The 17,324-nt window shown below is 42.6% G+C and overlaps 1 protein-coding gene across 2 annotated transcripts in view; it reads right to left on the reverse strand.

The window, feature by feature from the left end:
• The window catches only part of fgd5a (FYVE, RhoGEF and PH domain containing 5a), a 32,163-nt gene extending 18,104 nt beyond the window's left edge, over positions 1-14,059 (reverse strand). For both annotated transcript variants that reach the window (XM_042407087.1, XM_042407086.1), the window contains exons 1-5: positions 13,367-14,059; positions 8,637-11,352; positions 2,860-2,977; positions 1,671-1,729; positions 1,268-1,298 (exon numbers count right to left, since the gene is read on the reverse strand). In XM_042407087.1, the coding sequence (XP_042263021.1) occupies positions 1,268-1,298; positions 1,671-1,729; positions 2,860-2,977; positions 8,637-11,352; positions 13,367-13,376 (2,934 nt within the window). In that variant the 5' untranslated portion in view covers positions 13,377-14,059. The remainder of the gene's footprint in view (positions 1-1,267; positions 1,299-1,670; positions 1,730-2,859; positions 2,978-8,636; positions 11,353-13,366) is intronic.
• Positions 14,060-17,324: the final 3,265 nt, after the last annotated feature.

Genomic DNA, 17,324 nt, shown 5'->3' on the forward strand with positions numbered 1-17,324 from the left:
ACCTTTGAAAGGTGGAAAAAAGATTCAATTAAATGGTATGCTAACACTGAAGAAAAGTGAGAAAAAATTGTGAAAACAGACCACTAACACAGAAAAAAGAGATCTAACAGTTCAGGCTACACTTGGAAATGACTGTCAAAATGTCACCTTTGAAGCATTGATGCCCACACTGACTTGCAGCATATGTTTCTGTCTGTACTTTGGCACACAGCAGCTAATTAGTTTAATAGGGTATCATGATGAGATTGCAGGTTTATGATCATTAGAGAGGTCCATTGTATAATATTTGCATTATTGCTGTTTAATGGCATCAAATGACACATTACACAAAGCGGCTGCTTTTGTACTCATAGCAGGCTTTCATAAATCAACGTGCAGGGGCACACATGAGAAATTCAGGTTATGACCTTACTCAAGGTTATAAGGTACAGGCTGACTGATGGGCTTCTCTGGGTTCAATGACTCTACCTGTCAGATCTGTACTGGCAACCATCACCTTAATAGCAACTCTTCTACGCTGTTCTTGCGAAGGTGTTGCCTAGCTCACCTTTCCCGTATGACTTTTCTTTTTGATCAAAATGTAATCATTGTTTTAAACTGTTTCAGTATCAATGGTTTCATTTCATGTGGTCTTTTTGGTAAATCCATCTTTGTTCCTAACTCTGCAGGGATGTGGGCTTGTTTTGACAGGCGGTGAGTGGGAAATGATGGAAAAAGATGGCAACAGTTGGCTGTGATGCATGGTTGACCTCTAGAGGCTTACCACAGCTCACCTTTAAATCCCCTGTCCTGCATTAACTACACTCGTTACACTAGTGAGAGAAAAAAATCTCCATTTTATGGCATTCAGTATAACAATATAAAAGGCCCCAACAGCCTTTTCATGACCTTGAGGTGGCAGATTGCCAGGCGAGTTGCTTGAGTATCTGAGTATACATATCAGTGGAGTAAGGATATAAGGACAGCATCAGCGAGCGCCTGGTGTACACACGCTGCGTCATCTTACAACTGACCGCACCAGAGTACAACATGTCAACTTTGTCAAGACCAGGAAGTAGATCTTGCTGCAACAACATTGATAAACCTGAACAGAGCTTTACAACAGGGGAGGGAGGAGAAGAAGGAGACAGAGACTGGGGAGCAGACACACAGGATATGATGTTATCAGTAGGTTTCCAAGAAAGTTTAATAGGCCTTAAACCAAGAGACATTTTAAGAATAAGCTAATGTGACACGCTTGTGGTGTGGCAGTGAAAGTTTTTCCTACCTCTTGAAGGTACTTGAGGGCACTGACGTGTCTGGAAAACAAGAAGAGAGAATGTAATTTAACTGTGAAAGGGAATTTGTCACCTTTACCACAATAATGTTAATCTTTCTACAAGAGTCATTAAATTATTTCAATTATGCATGTTGAGAAAACAACATCAGAGGAAGGGTTAAGTGTGAAGCAGGACAAGGGCAAGGCTAGTGTGTAATTGGCTGTCAGTTATTCTGCACGCAGCTCGATGAATTAGCTTAGGAGCAGGAGAGATACAGTTGAAAGGAAGAGCAGCAGACATACGGGCATGAAAAGGCAAAATATCAGATTTGGATGCAGCATTTTTATGTGTGGTGACATGCAGCAGGAGGACAGTGTAAACGGGGAAAACCCCTCGAGTGTAGATACTCACAGTCTCTCTGAGTCAACGAGCTCTTTTGCGACGTAGAACGCTCGGGATCGCCCATCAATCTGCGTGATAGGGAGAGAGAACAGTGGGAGATGAATGAACACAGCTAATGTTTAAAGGCTCTCTGTGGGCACTTATTCCTCTCAAACATTAATAGGAACAGCTATGCAGCAGCCAAGGAGACTGGCAAAAAAAGCAAAAAATTTTTTTTTTTTATATATCTGCTGTCAACATAAGACTGATTATTTCATTACAGTGCGGCATAGACATGAAGGCTTTCTCACTTTTAAATTCAGATGCATTATGTATGAGAGACTGCGTGTGTGGTGACAACAGTGCTGCCCATTGATTTAGAGGCTAATCACAGGCCTCAAAACATCCGAGCCAAAACATAACATTGAAGCCATTTAGGGGTTTACCGGCAAAGCTCCTTCACTTTGTCAGTTATTTTTTCCTATGTGGGGCATTTCACAAATACTGCATTCAAAGCACATTGATGCTCATTTCCTTAAAATAAAACCAAAACACACTTCCATTAAACTGAACTGTTCCTGGGGGGCAATTCAAGTCTCTCTGGCCTTCTTCCGCTCTGTTTTTCTCTCATTTATTGTGTTTTTTCTTTGAAGAAGAAGAAAACAAGGAAATGCATGTCACGTGATGGGAGCAGGGCCTGATATTATTGTGGTAGCAGGACGGGTGGGGTCCATCTTCGAATTACTGTAAAATGGCTGCCTTTTACTGTAAGGAAGTCTGGGGAGTTTGAGGTGATGCATTTCAGCTAGCACAGCAGTGTATCAGAAAGAGCTGTTCACGTACTGTATATTAACTCCCAAATGTTAAATGGATCACTCACTGAGCAACATCTGATCAGCAATATTGGCCATATAAGCTGTTGAATGTGAGCCACAGTGTTTGTAATGCATCCTCACATAGGACAGTGCTCAGTAATTGCATTTAGGTTCTCTTGTTCATTCATTTTATTTCATGGCATGGTGTCATTTTTGTTTAAATCACCTGCATGTCTTAAATATTTAAAATTCCAAACTAAAGCCTGTTAACACGATAAAACATTCATTAGGATCCTTGCAGCGTTTTTGCTCATCATGTTGATTTGCTGGCCCAGTTGCTCAGAGGACAGAATGAGCAATGCTCTCTACCCTTGTTTCATTTGTCTCTGTGTCCCATAACTCACCTGTCGGTCATAACTTTGCTCTCCAACCCCCTCTTCCTCTTCTGAGGTACGCCCGTGGTCCTCCTCAACTGACAGCCCAGCAGGTACCGGGTTCAGCGGGAAAGGCTCTGTGTAGGCACTGCCAAGAACAAGACCAGGGAAGGAAGACAGTATGAGTACAGCAAAGCAGCACAGGGTACTCAAATATCAGAAATATGGATATATTTCATAGCATCTACACTAAAGCATGTCTTCAGTGGCAGTGCTTTAAGGACAGAAATTCAAAATTGCACATTTACAGTGAAAAGACATTGCACAGTATCTTTCCCGCCACATTTTTCCTAAACAGTGAGCAATAACCCATATGCCTGGGGATGACTATTTCTCCTTTAAATATATATTTTTGCTTTTCCTGTGTGAGTCTCTGAACATTTCCAGTCCTCATATGGAGTTCTCCAGTGGCACACTGTAATCCCTTTCCTGATTCATTCTCATCACAGATGGCACAGTTGTGTATGTACACTGGTAATCCTTTAGTGTGCCACTCTACCTGAGGGGGACACGATGTAGGTCAGTTCTCATGTAATCCCTTTAAATGCTACCTGTGGTAATTATTAATGTCCTCTGGCCCATTAAGGCCCATCAGTATGTTTGACAAAATTCACATTATCAGGATGATAAGTGGATAACAATCTAAAAGCAGCTATAAAGCAGCTAAGGGACAGCTCTGAGACTGTCACCTCTAAACACTACCCTAAACTCCACTGCTGAGGCAAAATATTACATTATTTAATTTGACTAATTTAATTTTATTTGTCTAATTTGCCACTGGAATAAGAAAAATACACCAAAAAACAAAATGATATCAGAAATTTAAGGTCAGCATTTTTTGGGAGGAAAATATATTAAGCAGACAATTTGATACATTTGCACTTGCACACCTACTGTTCAGACAAACTCTCACTTCTTTACACACACACACACGCACGCACATACGCATGCATGCGCGCACACACACACACACAAAAATCATCTGTGTGTACAGAAAGTAGAAGGCTCGGGGAGGAAGGATCAGAGGTTAACAGAGTTACCCGCAGGACTTCATCTCTATTCAGACATGCTCATACTTCATAAGGTTCACACTGCACCACACACACACACACACACACACACACACACATACAAACAACCTAACCTAACCTATTGTGTGGGCTGAAGAAAGCACCTATGGGCCATTACTCATGGTTGACCTCAGAGTAGACGGGTCAACCTGGCTTGGGCTCCTGGGTGATGTTGGGTGGGAAAGTGAACAGCAGGGATGGGTCTTCTTTGAACTCATTCTTAAGCTGATTTATTGTGCGAGTGAGGGGAATTCCTTCATATGTCCAACAGAAACTCTCTGCCTGGGATTCTCACCTTCACCTTTTCACCCTAAAACATCAATATTGCAATCTCTGAAAATGCACCTTTTCTGCTGTAAGGGAGGGTTGTGACCAATTCATGATGTCTACCAGAAAAGACTAATAGAATAATTTCTTTAATTTCATTTCTCTTGGACAGAAAACTTATTTTTCATGTTGCTCTTGCTGAAAGTTCAAATTATTTCTTTCCCTGCCAAGCCCATTTTCCACAATCAAATCCCAAATCCACCATATTTAAACTTACAAATATTTGATATTGTAATAAGGCAATACGTAAATCCCTTTAACAAGTCCATTAAGGCAATGCTATTATGCAAGCCGATTGCAACGTCTTTTATAACACCACAAAGTTAAATCTACTGTGTCAAATTCAGAGGAGGACACAATGACTCTCTGTAAAAAGACCTATACTCCACCAATGCCCTGTGAATTCAATGATGCCTGTAATATGTAATTCAATTGAGCTAAACATTGAGTATTAAAATATATATTAGGCACCATCAGACAGGCCTTTTTCCACTTGTAATGGCACTATTACAGGAAATAGGCGCAGCCGAAGAGGTTCATTAGCCTGCTAACTATAGAAGATTGGGATACTGATGGGGGATTAAGAAAATGGGAGCAGTTTTAAATTGTTTGCTGCTTTTAGTGATGATGATTACATGTTTTTTTATGCTGATAAGTGGAGTAGATTGCTGCCGAACTAAGTTGTGTTGTGTTTTAATATGCAATGACAATAAAGCATATATCTATGTTGCCTATGGCTGTTGTGCTGCTGCTGCTGCTGTTGTGATGAAGTGATTTGTGAAGATGCTGGTGCTCTGACTGCTACTGCCCCTATACCTGTGATATGATAGAGGATGGCTTTGGATAATAATAACCATGTATCATGTGACAGTGTGATTCAGGGTCACATATGCATATAACAGTGTTATAACCTTTGCTTACTTGCTTGCAGTTGACTCATCCTGTACTTTGTGGTGTGATGGGTGTATGAAACGAGAGGCATACCTGAAAAAACTGGCGCAACAATAACAGCAGACCTGGCATTCCTGACATGACCACACCTCATCTTGTTATTCAAGGGAGAGTCTGGGAACCTCCGCCTCACTATGGTGACCCCCTACTCCCCCCTTCATCCTATCTGTCTTACCCTGTCTCCACCTCCCCGCCTCCCGCCAGAGCCCCACCCTCGTCCTGCATTTCCTGTAAACAGGCTGGTGGGAAGCTCCTAGGCTGGACACTTCCTCCCTGGGGATGACCTGGCAATGACCTCAGAGCGCCTGGCACCAGGCCTGGCGAGCCAACGACACACCCTGTCCACCACCTCGCCACACAGCACACAGCCACCACCCAGTACAACAATGTACTTAAGATGGCTCCCTCATCACTACTAACACTAACATAACAGTGGGTGGGGGAGCTGTTTTAGAGGCCATGGCAGGGCTTTGTCATCACTCTGAAGAAGTTCATGCTCAACTGTTTGGAGCGAAATAACACCAAAGGGTAAGCTAGAGATGTACAATACTGCATGCATTAGCGCCACCTTACAGACCACACCACTAGCTAGCACTGCATAGGGACAGAAACACATCTCCATTGTTGTTGTGAGTCCACCTGGAACTGCTTAAAGTTCACACTTAATGGTCTCTAAGTTGAACACAATCACAAATCCTGGGCTTTCGTTGCTAAAATGATTGTTTTTCTCCTCATTGTGTTGCTACGCTGCTACTTGGCAAGGACAATGCTGCTGAGACTGCATTCTCAGCAGGAGCTTCATCTTTATAAAGCAGCAACTAAGTGAACATGCACATATACGCATGTACATACACACTTACAGACAAATACCTTGGCTAGGCTTTGGGATGAATCATTAGCGTGCCTATTCTTTTTCCACTGTACATTATGGTAGCTTGCTAATGAACATGTCTCTTTGCTTGTGCTGAAGTAGTGTCTGAATAGTGTTATGCATTAATCACACAACTGGAAACAAGCCAGGTCTGTGGCATAGCAGCTTTGTAAGTTCTTTGAAAGCATGTCTGCCACTATAGCAATGCTCTGGGGCCATTCGGTCATTTTCCTCAACACAAAAATCTACTTTTTCTTTGTGGGTCCACAACCATGTTGACTGTTGAATGTGTTCTCAATAAATCACTGTCATCATCAGCTAGGCAGCCTGGGACGGCAGCAATGTCAAGCTTTGAACAGAGCTTGGTGCGAGATGTACACACAAAGTCAGGGATAAACACCGACACTGACTACACACCCGACTAAGATCTTGGATGTACACACACATATACGCACTCACACTCAAATAAACATAAACCATCCCCATATAGACACACGAAAGAGTGGCCCTGGCAACAGAAGCCTCTCCGGGGAAATGCGGTGAAGTCGAGGTGACAGGACAGATAGGCCCTTTGCATCATTGTGAGTGGTGAGAGACCTCCACCACACAATAAGCCACATCGATAACATCACTGGGAGAAAAAGAGACCACACTGAGGGACGATTGTCTGGGAAATGGAAGGGTTTTCAAATGCTTAGATATGTTTAAAGTTTGAAGTTAACTGGAAATAATCAGCAGGGAAATCATAGTATAGTGTCTGCTGCACAAAATGTCTACAGGAGAGGTAACTACAGGCTGGATGTGTGTGAAAAGTTGTATAAATGATATGCTGAACACTCTTCTACATTGGCAAATAGTTATGAAAGACAGTAGCCACAAGACATTGTAAAATAAAAAACAGTAAGCTGCACATGAATTATAAAAGAAAGGGCACCATAAGAAATAAAAATAAATTGAGGTAGAGGCATTCTACCCCGATATTATCTTAAGCCTTTTAGGGAGCTCTTGGTAATGACTTGTCTCTTTGACTACACACAGGTCATCAAACACAACTATTTTATTAAGACTGGGGAAAGACTGTGGCCCGTAGTGGCTGAATCTGTGGCACAAGCTGGGGTAATTTGGTACAGTCTGACCGCAGTGATTCCTCACTCTATCACACACTGCAGTAAATCCTGCAGCCCCTCAAGGGTCCAATGACAGAGAAGCACTCGGGAGAGAGCTACTTTAATAAAAACCCTCCTAAACTTAACCATAAGTGTCAGGTACAGGAGAGCAATTACACCAGAACTGCTCTTGCTCCTTTCTCTTGTTCTTGCTTCCCCCTCCCCCTCATTTACATCACTCTACTCTTTGTTTTCTTTTACTCTTCTGCTGCTTCTATTAACACACCCCCTCTCCTTGTTCTCTCACCTTTTCCTCATCTCTCTCCACCTCCTTGTGTGAAAGGAGCTCTCTTGTCGTCGACACCCCATACTCTTTCACTTTTAATTGCACCCCATAATGACTTTCTATAATGTGGATAACCTGTGCTCAGTGAGCTACCCAATTGCCATTACCTGTTCTATCACCTCAAACCTGCATAGGAGGCAGCAGCACCAGATGTGACCTCTAAATCCACCAAATGAAACACAGGAGTAAGCTCTCCCACAAGCATTGTCCATCTTCCCAAAGTCAGTGATGCCTGACACGGCAGGCTGCTCATCTCACACTGAACACTCTCTTACAAGAGGGAGATCCGATTCTACTCAGCCAGGTGACCGCTGCTCATTTGAGATACAGTGTAAGAATATCTGTCAGCTGTTGAGAGGTCAAGATTGCACTTCTGAGTGGTTAGGTCCTGGCCTGACAACTCAGCGGAGTGGTTCCAGTGATAAACATTCTCACTACACTACAGGATAAACAACAGGTGAACATATAGGATATATGCTTTGTATCTAGAATTAAATCCTGGCATACATAAGATGATTAGCTGAAGCACCATATGTAATCATAAATAAAGACACATTTTAGGGTCATTAATTAAAAGGTATGCAATCACTAATAATGGATGATGCTGATGAATAATTTTGTGTTAAAGGATCAGTTCACCCAGGTTTGTGATATGTTGCCATGCAAATAGTTTTGGTTTTATTTGCCCACATTTTGAGCTGTTTTTGAGCTGTTAACAGTCTTCACTGGGACTATTTCTTCAGTAGAAGGTAGTTCCAGTGAAAACTGTTCACAGTGTGGTCTGAGTATTATCCAGAATAACTGTAACTTTTTAATGCTGTGAGCACCACAAACAAAATTCCATTCATATCCACCATTTGGGTGAAGGTCTATAAATGTAATTTAAATGAGTCCTCCATTGTGGATTTGCGGCAGAAATCTCAGACAACTCTCTCAAAATCTGGACAATAAAACCATACTATCTAAATGGCTAGGTGAAGTAAAACATGTTTTTTTGTAATATAGGTAAACCGACCCTTTAAGGTTTGCTTGGGATGGCACAAAACCATTTTAAATTCAGTGAGCTTTTACTATACCTTTCAGTGTCTTCTTTAAATGTCTGGTGTTTGCTGTCAATCCCAGGGAAACTGTTCATATCCACATAGCCGTCATTCTCATTGCAGGGAGCTGTTGTGCGGTTTGAACCCTCAAAAAACTCAGTCACAGTGTGGGATCTGGTTGGTCTGCCTGGGATCTGGATGTTCTCATAGTCTGAGTTCATTGCTGGGATGTTTTCGTAGTCTGAAGTGTCAGCACTGGGGAATGAGATGGAGCGGGGCTTGGTTAAAGGTAGAGGCATGGCAGAGCGACGAGACCTCTCCTCAAAGGACTCAACTCTAGAAACGCCCCTGCCATAAGCTTTGGGATCACCTTTCCTCCTCTGCTGGTCATTATAGAGGACAAAGGCGGATGGCAGGTCTGTGGGTCGCTGCTGAGGGTTCACCATGTGCGACTGGAGCTGAGGAGAGCTGCCTGTGCTTCTACGGTCAAGCTCTATGACTCTCACTGGGCCGTGGTGGCTGGACTCAGAGGAAGAACGTGAAGAGCGGACACTTCCATCACTAAAACCTTTTGAATCTGTCTTCCTTTTGAACTTGAGCGCCAGAAAGCGCTTGAAGGAGGATTTCTTCTTCTTAAGTTGGTCATTGGGTTCATGCTGGATCAAAAGGGATGGGGAACTCTTTGTGACTGGTCTTTTGGTGATGTATGCCAGTTCAAAGGGTGGAGGGATGTCCACCAGAGAGGTTGGCGTGGAAACACCACTGGATGATTGATGACTACGCTGGGAGAAGCTTCCAGAAGAAGTTATGACACATGGAAGGGAAAGAGTGTCATCTCTCCTCTTCATCCTGATCTCATCCTTTAGAGATTGGTTATCCTCTGTGGGAGTGGTCAATGACAAATCTGCACCCTCAGCAGAACGTGAGTACAACAAGAAGTGGCGAGACTTCATAGACGGGATCAAACAGTTAACCCCAGGCTGCTGTGAATGGCTGAGTGGTTCACCGTTCTTATCCAAGGCCACTGTGCAGTAGTCATGATTCTGGTACTCTGTCCCTGTCTCCTCTGGCACAGTCTCTGGGACATAACCCGGAACTTTCCCAGAATAAGAGCGTGATCGAGTGACAATAGTCTTCCTATCTAGTGTCACAAAGTTCTCCCCTTCTGAGTCAAACCCGGCCTCTTCGTATATATGCTCCTCACTGTCTGACTCTGTGTCCTCATAATAAGGCACAATATGGCAGTCCAGTTCCTCAATGTCTTCTTCAAAGGCCTCAGTGGTGTGGGCAAAAACTACCCTGTTTGTGAGCTCGGGGGTGCGGCCCAGGTCCAGGTCTACTGGCACTGTGATGTTGCACAACCTGAGACGAGGCTGGCAGCTTTTTCTGTGGCTGAGGAAAGCCTGCTCACGTTTAGCTGTTCTCTCTTTTGCACTTTTTCCTTTAATGTGTCTCTTTTCCGTTTCTTCCTCTTCTTCCTCATCTCCTATCTCAACGTAATCCTCCGATGAGACACACTCCACTTGCTCATCATCATCTTTAGGGCAGAGGGAATCGTCAATGTCAGCATACTCATCTGCTGACTCGCCGTCCTTTGCTTTGTCTTTGTCAGCCTGTTCAGAGAGGTCTTGCTTATCCTCTAGCTTGTCCACGTCATCTGATGACACATAATAAGGTTCCTGGTTGGAAGCACCTGGCGTTTGCAGTTCATTTGACGGTTTGTCATCAGTATCATCCTGGGCCCACTCGGGGTCAGCAGTGCCAGTCATATTTGTTGGAAGAGCTTCAATGACTGAGTAAGGCCCGAACACATCCTCAGTGCTGGATGTGAATCGAAAACAGCCAGAGACGTCCTTGGTGGCACGTTCCGGTTGCCACACCTCGGTTTCAGCTTGGTCACATGACTCACATGTATCACTTGCATCATCTGTGGGGCCAATCACATCGTAGGGATACTCCTCAGTTACAGTTGGAAGCACACTGAATCCAAATGCAAATCCTTCAGCTTCCAGCTCAGTCTCATCTGTGAGTAAGTCACAGTCTTCACTTTGTTCATTGTCCGCTTCATTAAGTCCAGTATCATTGACCTTATCACCCTGACTGAGCGACTGTGTTTGATCAAGGTTTTGTTCTTCTACATGTTCATCTGAGTATCCTGGAAGATCACAGGGTATTTCAGTCTTTTCACTAGAACCCGGTTCCTCCTCTTCCTCTTCCTTTCCTGCTTCATCCTCCGTTTCAGTTGGAGGAAGTGAAGGTGTATTCTCATCCTCTGTGTGATTGCCATCTTCAGGCTGGTTCAAGTTATTGTCAGTGCTTTCATCCTCAGTAGTGTCTACAGTGGAACCATCATCTGCTTTGACTGTGTCTTCAGAGCCAATGCTGTCTCTGTCACCATCATTATCATTCAATATCTCTGCGTTTTCTGTTTCGCCCTCTATTTCTCCTTCTACTATGTCATTAACCCCATCCTCTTCCTCACTTTTCTCCTCATTGTCCTGGCTCTCCTCAACCATCTCATGTAGATCTTCCGTCTCCCTGTCAGAGTGAGCCAGGTCTCCGTTACTGAGGATCTGTGGGGAACACAGCTCCCCCTGTGGGTGAGGCTCATACAGGGGTCTAGGCTTGGGGGCGACAGGAGGTTTTGGACCAGGGACCGGGGGACAAGGCCTTGACATCAGCTTGGACTGCACTTTGATGGTCAGATGACTGCGAACCTTTGGTCGAGGGACTTGCAGTGGATTTTGAAAATCTGTGCAAAGAGAGTAGAAGATAATGAAAAAGCTGTTGAAGTTACATAAATGAAATTTTGTTTTCTTAAATGCTTTTTAAAAAACTGACTACATACAACATACTACAAGGATACAAATGTGGATACTGTTCCTGTATAGCATGCAAAGAGGAAGCCCAGTCCTGTACAGTAGTCAGTGACATGCAGAATGTTGCAGGGGACATTATCAGCAGGAAAAACAACAGAGCCACAGGGTACTTAGAGGAGGAACAATAACATCTCCCTGTCTGGGAAATGACACATGCAGGTTGGAGGCTTATAACAGGATCGGATTTAACAACTGATTGGTTCATTGTATTTAAAAGCTTTAAAAATGATGTGTTCTTCATACTCCACAAAATTTGTTATGTACATTGAAATGGAAATATAAAAGCAGCTTAATTCTGTCCTCATTTAGACACTGCTTTTTGCTCAACATTTAGTTAAGTGTCAAAAATTGTGAAGTCATTAAAGAGCACTGCTTATGATATTTAGAATTGTCATGAAACACACCCGTACTTAACAAAGTGTGTACACCCCTTGTCTCTTCCTGTTATTTAGTACCTGCCCTGACGCACATCCTATTAAACCCTGTGTGCACTCTGGCTATCTCTGTGTTCGCAATGCTCTCTCTCTTTCTGCCAGTGCGTCTGCCTGTCTCTCGCTTTTTCTTTAGACATAAGTCTGAATGTGTAATTTTTGTGAGACACTGCCATTCATTGCCATATATCACTTTATGCCCACAATGTTTGTGTATGAATGTCCCTATGCTCTTTCTTTTAAGAATTCTAGGTTTCATTAACTCATCCAGGAGAGCCTCCCTTGAAGGACTCCACACAGGATGTCCACGGGGGGAAGAACATTAACAGCATGGCCCCCCATCACTCCATGAACCTCTCTAGGAGTACACATTTTCACAACACAAATGGACTTCCTTCTCGTCATTCTTCCCCGATTCTCACGAAACATACTCATGCTGCCTCACACAGACACATACACACATGTAGGCACACACACACATTTTTTTTGCTGAAAAGGTCCTTTGAGTGCGTCAAAGAACAATAAAACTGGGAGAGAAAACAAGGGTCTCAGTCTGACAAAGCACCCAACTGCACACAACAGGATATGAATTATGCAACAAGAATTCAATTAAAACAAATGTTTGAAAAACAAAGGAAGAGATAGACACTGGGACCTTGGCCATGCCAAACTCTCAGGATATGATTTCACTGTGTCCTCATCATGAAATGTCACCCGTCAAGCTAAAACAACAAAATCTAAAGTGATGAGGATGTAGAATAGATTTTATTGTTAAAGATCTCCTTTGACAAATACCAGACGTCCAACCACAAATAAGGAACATTTCTAAACTTCTTTCATTTAAAATTAATTCATTTGCATGACAGAATTTGCAGGACAGGTGACCTTCTGTATAGAACAATGGCTCTGTCCACCCTCGCAGACATAGATTATAATCCTAATTCTAACACTAATACTAATCCCAGAACAGAACATTTTCCCAGTAGAGACCTCCACTGAAAGCAACTTTACTGGGACTCATCTTAATCTGTAGCTGTGGATTTAAAGTGACTCCAAATTTCTTTATATGGAATTCATCTCACGAAATTTGTGGTTATGTGAAAACTAGCAGGTTTATTTCCATTAAAATTGCAGTATTATATGATCAATCTATTGATCTGTTGATTAGTCATTGTTCAGATGGAGTAATTGACTGCAAACACTTCAATAGGCTGCTTTAAGTCGCATTAGATTTCAGTTTGTACCTTAAAATATGTGAAAGATAGGCCTAACAATGATGAGAAATACGGTATGTTTTCAGACAGAATTAATCAATTTCAGAAATTAACCCTTTACCCCCCTCTCTTACGCACACATACACACACAAACACACAAACAGTCTCGCTCTACTTTATTTGCAGTAAAACATTTAAAGTTTGCACTCTCCTGACAAAATCATAAATGATTTACCACAAACCTGCGTTCATCGTGGGAAATCATCATCCACGGGAAGCGACAGTTATCCTCATTGCCCCCATACCGACCGTGTCCCTCCAAATGACGTGAAAACTTAATCCAAATACAAACACATTGCGGGGGGGAAAAATCAAGTTGTAAAGGGAGAGTTGCAGGACATGTCGTCTAAATTTTTCTCCAGTGGAAGTCTACTTGCAGAAGACGCCTCTGTTCGCAGACTAGCAGCTGTGTCTTCGGTCGGCGTGCATCTCCAGTGCTGATGCTACGGTAAACTGGTGCGCTCCTGTGTGGAAACGGGAGGTGCTACTTGGCGCTTCCTGAGGCAGGACTACAGCGCGGACATGGAGCGCAAACCAAACCCACTCTCTAGCTATGTGTTTCAGTTTTGCACTGCACAGCATTATATCTCAGCTACTGCGGAAGTTTTTGCACATATTCACATCTGTTTATGTTTTGTGTCAGGACCCCGCTCCACGGATGTTTACAACGGTGCCATATTCGGCAGCAGTGAAGAGTTTATGGAGACCAAACCCAATCAGTCTGAGTACTATGAATATGAGACTGAAAGAATAATCCAGTATTCATTTTCAGTGTTTCATTGTCAAGATGGGCAGCTTTAAATCTACTGTTTTTACACACACACACACAAAAAACATTTGCTCAAATCTAATCTGGTCATTTTTTGGTCGCTGGTACATGTCCCTGCACTGATTTACACCATACAACAGTTGGAAAGTTAAGACCTGCACAGTTACATAACTATTGAACTGTGTCATGGCATATCTCTTCAAGCTTGTAATGATCATGTATGGAGAGGATATATCATCTATTCCAAAATCAAGCACAGATCCCTCTCACTGTTTTCCCCAGCATGTTTTGCCCATGGATTATTTCCTGAAACAGAACGGTGCATAGAAAAGTTCCTAAAAGCAGTTTCCAAAAACAGTTTCTCTAGGACACCAAAGCTTTTGCTATTGGCTGGGCTTCCTGGCCCGGCATCTGTTGCATGATTGAATGAATGCAACCCTTTAAAACCTCTCTTCATAACAGGAAACCGCTCTCCCTGTTTCCTGCACAACAGGCAACACTTCCTTAGCAACAGATGGGAAAGGTTGGCGATGTTAACCCCTTAAGTAACCTCCAACAGAACTGATTGACTGGTACTGTGCGGAGCCTGATGGTTCGAGGAACAGACAAACTTTCACCAGCTTCAGTGTGGGACTCATGGCGGGCTTTCAAGGACAGAGACACCTTGTGCAACACAGGGGGAGGCTGGGATTGTCGCCCACTTGGGCTCTTTGATTTGACAGCCCCCATTGCTGGTTAAACGCCCACACATTGAGATGGGAATATTCCACCTCTTTTTCCCCCTTCTCTTCTGCACACTTGAAGGTCAAACAATGCAACAGACCTCTGGGATTTTTACAGCAGAGTTGAAGTGGATAGTGATCGAATAGAGAAGTGCAATAAAAGAATCAGCTGTGCTGTATCGCCACAGGGCTCTGGTCCTGATTGCTGCAGTAGCATACAGACTCATACGTTATACACACAGCAAAATTCCCATTCCAGATGGTTTGATGCGGGGAGGATTAAGCTCTGCTGCAGGTGCAAAGATCCATCAGTCTCAAAGAGGGGATTGGAGAGTGTGCATGTCATAATCAGCTCATGTTATCTTTGCACTTGCATGAGGGTGATCTCATTAAAGAATAAATGTGATACAATAAAAATGATACAATTTATGAATTATTAAGCATGCCACTGAAGAGGCTATTAAATATGAAATAATTTGTGTTGAAGATGCAACCATTATGTTTACTGCAGTAATTAGGCTGTTTATTTGAGCAAATAGGATGCTGAGTAATGTATTTTGCAATAAGCTACACCAAAACAATTAAATCAGTGTGACTCAGTTGTTTTGCTTGCACTTGTTACAATGTGATACTGTAATAACTGTTATGGAGTGTTGAAGCCAAGACAATTTTCTAATGTGTCAGTAGTAGCACATTTATAGCTGCCATAAAGCAACCTTTTGTTTTTGAGTTGGATGACTAAAGATAGCTCTCGTCTGGTCTTTTGGCAGTGCCAAATGGGCTTCTCTCATGAGTATTCTATTCACAATTGCTACATCTGACCTTTTTTTTTTTTAGTTTCAGTTGTGCAAAATATGTTTTGCTTTTGCAGGGTGTGCAAATAGAACCTGTCAAGAGTATTGTGTCATGTGGCTGCAGAAAAGAATGGCTTTCGGAGTAAATATCCCTCCAGATGTGGCACAGACGGTCAAAACATGTTTTTGGACGGAGGACACAAATTTCCTGGACTGCCTGTAGCTGTGTGCTGTGCTCTGTCACCCCACCTGGAACAACGACTTGACTAGAGGAGAAAGGGGGAATGGCGATATTAGGAAAAACATGCTGTAGTAGCAGAGAACAAACCGACTCTATCTCCCCTCCACTCAGCTGCACACCACGCCAAACAGGAAAGGGATCAGGGAAAGGGGTCAGCAACTTGTTCCCAGAGCTGAGACAATCCATAACACCTGCTTTGCCAGCCACTGACCATCGGACTGAATGGATGTGCTGAGTGTTTTTATTCCCTACTGACATGTGACATTGCACTTTAATGCTGCCGATTACTGGAAAGCATATGCATTGGTTTTTTGCCCCATTATGGCACCATGTGTTCATGTGATTCATTAATGTATGTAAGTGGCAGGTTTGCTGCAGAATTCATTTCTAAGAAAAGAAAGCACTTAATCATGCCGTTATGCAAGCTAGCTGTAGTGTATTAAGTTCAGGTATTGATTTATGTGGTACTCAAGTACAATCAGGTAGAGGTCTTTCACTCTTTAAAAGTGACCCCAACACCTTTGTAATTGGATGGCAAAGTGTTTGACTGCTGTAATGGATCGAATCACTATTGACATATTTTATTGATTCCCAACCAGTAAAGACCGCAGCGGTCTTCTGAGACTTGTGTGTTTGCCCCGAGCTTTAGATTCTGATTAAGAGACTTCAGACCAGACGATATGTATATAACAGGACAACAGACTTTATTAAAATGTCAGAAAACTGAAGAGCGCAGATATTTTCTTTAGGATTAATGGAGTTTGGTTGTTTTTGACAAAGAACTGTGAAAAGATAAATATGCATTATTAAACAGAACCACCATCAACCGCCAATGCCCAAGAAACTCAGGTGTCTTTATACATAAAAATAGTTTTGTGTTACCTGAGTGAAATAAGAAAACCCTGTTGTCAGCAATAATACTCCACTCTCCCAACAATAGAAAACCAGGACTCCTTCCCACCACCCCCAGTGACTGCCTTTGCATATACACACACACACATGCACACACAGCAGAGCTTTGCAGTAAACAGGTGGACCGTGGAAGTCAGCACTTCATCAAAAAGCAGCAAATACAGGTTTAATTCCCCACAAGGCCTTCGGAACTGACAAAAATCAATGAATGGCCTGTATCACTGTTGCAATTTGAATAATAAAGACACATAACATTACATTCAAACATTCAAAGTATATTATTGACATTGTGCTGTTGTCACCACAATGTTTTGATTTTTCCCACATGTAAGCACTTTTGTAAAATAACACATAAGTTATCCAAATAATGGTGTTCTATTATTAATTGTGAAATGACTGAGGGGTGTATCAGCGGCTTATTAAGTTATATTAAGTTGTCATTTCAGCAGAGCTGTTTATGTTCAGTCTAGCCTACTCTAAGATAAAGTGGCAGCACTGCTCCATTACCAAAAAACAAAGTATTATTGCTCTGTAGTAAAAGGCCATGGCTACGACACAATAGCTGTCACACTGCCGTTAATTAGCCTGAAGCCCAGAGAGTAGGTCAGACTCTGATAACGGACGATTTTGTTATTCTTTGTCTCTATTGCTGCAGAGACAATCCTCCAAGCTGCACTGTAAAAACAATGATTTACTTGTTCA

Source organism: Thunnus maccoyii, chromosome 3 (assembly GCF_910596095.1).
Source record: "Thunnus maccoyii chromosome 3, fThuMac1.1, whole genome shotgun sequence".
In the NCBI taxonomy this organism is placed as follows: domain Eukaryota; kingdom Metazoa; phylum Chordata; class Actinopteri; order Scombriformes; family Scombridae; genus Thunnus; species Thunnus maccoyii.